The 4000-nt window shown below is 40.2% G+C and overlaps 1 protein-coding gene across 1 annotated transcript; it reads right to left on the reverse strand.

Annotated features, from left to right (window-relative positions):
- Positions 1-114: 114 nt before the first annotated feature.
- On the reverse strand, positions 115-1991 carry LOC129684378 (vomeronasal type-1 receptor 54-like). The gene is made up of 2 exons (XM_055617524.1): positions 1979-1991; positions 115-980 (listed from the first exon to the last, which is right to left on the reverse strand). The coding sequence occupies exons 1-2, from the start codon at positions 1989-1991 to the stop codon at positions 115-117; spliced, it is 879 nt and encodes a 292-aa protein (XP_055473499.1).
- Between the last annotated feature and the right edge of the window lie 2009 nt (positions 1992-4000).

Below are 4000 nucleotides of genomic sequence, written 5' to 3' on the forward strand. Positions count from 1 at the left end.
AACAGAAAGAATAACTGTCTTTTTTCTTTGACTTGAAGCTCACATAAACACAGTACATAGTTCTGATGCCAGTGCACCAGCTCATCTTAAAAGAACTTATCCATCCTTGAACAGTCATATGTCTACTGTCCTCCCACAACATTTCCAAATGTGAGTTACATGTTTTTCAGTGCTGAGGACCAAAAAAGGACTAACTGTGGCATAGCTATGACCCTCAAGAATCACAACAAAATACAATATAATATCACTACTTGAATATCTGAAGTAGGAGATGACGCTATCCGAGGTGTACATCACCACAAAGAAGCTCATGAGGCAGAGGATGGTCTGTGTGGCTCTGTGTTCTGGGGATGATTTAAGGGAACAGTTGGTGCTGTGGAGAAACTGGGACTGTTTCTTATGTCTGTATAGGAAAGTCACCATGTATGCACTGGAGATGGCCAAGAGACCTACAAAGATGACATCTCTGAGAGTAAATAGTGTATAAAATGTATGCAGGACAGAATGACTCATGGGCACAAGACAGCAAGACTGAGTGATGTATGTAAAACCAGGAGAGGTCAGATTAGGCTTCGCTGTTACATATGTTATAAGGGGACTGCTAATGGATGAATAAAAGATACTCAGGAAAAGAAGGCAACCTAGCATGTGGTGTGGAGATTTACATTTGAATTTTGCTAGACAGGAACTTCTGGGACTGAGGGTGATGGCCTGGAGGATGCTGAGCAGGCAAGTGGCACAAAGAGAGAGGCTCCTAAAAGACCTGTACAAGAACATTAAAAATTTGCATGTGGAGTCACTCCATCTCTTCCCTGGCATAAAGATGTCTGATGCTACTAAACTCATGACTAGCAGCATCAGTATGTGGATTAGGGCCAAGAGACTGATGGGCAGATCAGTGAGTCTGGTCCTCTGTCCACGAATGAACTTGAGGACCTGGAAGTGAAGAAGAAAGCTATTGCCTGAGAGCCCAATTCCAGCTTCAAAATAGAGTGTTTCTTAATTTTATAAGACAGTTCATTGATTTTTTTTTTCATTTTCAGGCTGAAAGAATCAAGTAGGAACTGTGAAGAAGAACAGCAAGAAGATTCTTTATCCCAATCTAGCCTTGCTCATCAGCTACAGAAAATGGCAGCTCTGCTACTCTAAGGAAGACATGTTGATGTTTCACAGCTCAGCCTTATTCCACCTAATATTGCCTCCACCTCAATTTGCCCAGAATCCATGTTTAATTTTCCATTGTTTCACACTTACATGCCCCTTTTGTAAATAAGCTTTCTCCATATTGAAAATTGTCATGTGCAGTGGAAGTACTTTTTCCTATTGTTTCCTATTTGAGGTTTCCTGAGGCAAAAGCAATGTCTTATTATCTTTCATCTGCATCATGTTGATTGCCAGACACATAGCAGCTCTGTAGTTTTTGGTGAAGTTCAATGAGGATTGCAAGAAAGTAGAAATAAGACCCTCATGTGAAGCAGTGCCCTTGCCTTAAACAGACCCAGAGCAATTTTATTTCAGTCTCTTTGTTCTGTTCATTTACTGCAGACCTAGTGCTCTTCATGTGGTTCTGCAGGGAGCATTAGGAGTGGAAACTCTGAATCCAGACTATTTCACATCCTACCCACTCCTGCCATTTCCTGTGTGTGATCCTGAGCAGTCGAGGGTTGAGCTGCAGCTCTATAACATATGACAGTTGTGTGCTTGTGTCAGGGAGATGTGTAAGAAGATGAAGTCTACACACCAAGCACAGCGGTGTTCCCTGCACGGGGTGAACTCTGTGGAAGTGTAGGCTGCTCCCTTTATTCTCATGAGGTCCCCTCACATTTGTGACTTGGGATAGTTAATGCAGTTTTGAAAACAACTCTCTTGTCTGGCCTGGCCTGAAACAGAGAAGATTAAATACGACAGCAGTAGACTACCTGAGCAATCCTTTCCACAGCGTTCTGGTGGCATTTTAGGCCTTCTCTGTGAATCTCACCTTGTAACTTCATCTGAGATATGTGCTGATGTCACAGCAGAACAAAAGCCTCTGTGAGATGTGTTCAGTTATGAGAGGCTTCCACGAACATGGTAAAGGATTTTTTTTCCTTCAGCATCTGAAAATAAATAAATAAGTAAGTAAATAGACATAGAATTATAATTACAATCAATCTAGGACCATTCCCATTGTAAGGTATTAATAATAGTAGAATTATCCAGCCCATCCTGAAAGATGGTTTGCATAGGCATCTGAGATTTCATACCTCCTTGAAGAAGCAGTGATATTTCTGACTCAGGTGGTCCTAGCCTCAGGTACATACCTGAAGATTTCAGGAAGGGTGTTCTAGAAGATTCTTACTCATGCAATACATGCACTTACTTAATTCAAGTATCATTCTCCTTAATTATGTAATAATATAGAAAATGCTAGTCATTAGTTAGAAATAAATATCAATTGAAATTCAAGGGTGTGTATTAATGTTATCTTGTTTAGTCCATGGAACTTTAATAAGTGTTCAAGCTCCAGTACATGTAGCACCGGCTAATTGCTCAGAGCAGGAGTCCAGTAGGTAGGCTGGGTGACAGATGGGTTAATTGCCTATCATGGTGATAAGAGTTTGATCCGTGGGATTTACATTCTGGAAGGGAAGAACCAACTCTCAGGACCCTCAGCAGTGTACTGTGATGTATCTCTGTCTCCCCCACAAAACAAATAAATAAATTGAAATAAACCAGAGCTAAGGTACATAGTCTGTGTAAACAATTAGAAATAGTTTCTGAAGAGGTGGCTCTGTGGTTAAGATCTCTTGCTGCTCTTGCTTAAGACACAGGCTTTTTTTCCAGTGTCCATATGACATCCCTAAATCACCTGTAGCACCAATTCCAGGACATCCAAAAATGGCTTCTGAAGTCCACAGACATCAGGCACGTTTGTGTTGAAAATACACACATGGAAAACATATCTGCATGGAAAATACTCAGAGACATAAAATAAATCATTTTTGACATTTAAAGATACTTTTATTAATAAAAGATGTTTTTGACTTGAGGCATGTCAGCTCCTGCAACACCCAAGCCTAATTCAACAAAGACGATGAGCATCATAAAAACCTCCTTTTTGAGAAATCTTCATTAATGGCAAGCTAGGCACAGGGCAAAACTTCCCCAGCTCTCTTTACAGACAACATACTCTCCGAAATGGATAACACGTGGCTGCTGAGTTTACTGCCAATATTTACCATGACAGGGTAGGGAAATCTTTTATATTTTTTGCTTCACAACTAAGTCTGCCAGATTTACTAGGCCAAAAGGCAACAATGATGCTCCAATGTTATAGAGAGAGAATGGGTGCCCGTCAAGGCAGTACCCTGTCTCTTTCATCTTTTTAAACAGATATTACCAAAATAAATTTCTATTGCATGCTTAAGCCTTTATCAGATTAACAGTACTAGTAACGGTAATAATAGGGTTTAAATAAGCTTTACTTGGTGATTGCTTGTGAGTTATCAATTTTAGGTATAAAGGGCTTGATTGCCTAATGTCATTCTCAGTAAGCAGAGTTCAGAAATAAACCAAAGGAAATCTAGCGGGGGAGGGAGGCATTCAAACCTTCCACACAGCTTATTGCAAAAATCTGCAAACAGCACAGTTTCATCTTCTGTAACCAAGGTAGGGAACTCTGTTATCTTCACCATCCTTTGCAAGATGCAGCTGCAGACCCTGAATTACAAAGTGGGAACACTCTCATTAAACCATGACTTTAGTGGGTGGGGCATTGAAGCCATTGGAAAACCTTATTTTTCTGAAGGTGAACACCACAGAAGTCTTCTTGATTTGAAGGTGGCATTCCATCTTATCACAAGTACCACATGGCCAGGAGAGACACAGACATTTCTGAAGTTTTCTACTATCTCCTAAAGTTGCACCACACTTTCATCAATCAGACATACAAATCAAACCTGTGTGGTGTAAAAGACTCTAAATTATATATGATGTGAAGAAATTTGTGTAATATCTCTAA

The sequence above is a fragment of the Psammomys obesus genome, unplaced genomic scaffold (genome assembly GCF_907164565.1).
Source record: "Psammomys obesus unplaced genomic scaffold, mPsaObe1.curated_primary_1811, whole genome shotgun sequence".
NCBI classification, from domain to species: domain Eukaryota; kingdom Metazoa; phylum Chordata; class Mammalia; order Rodentia; family Muridae; genus Psammomys; species Psammomys obesus.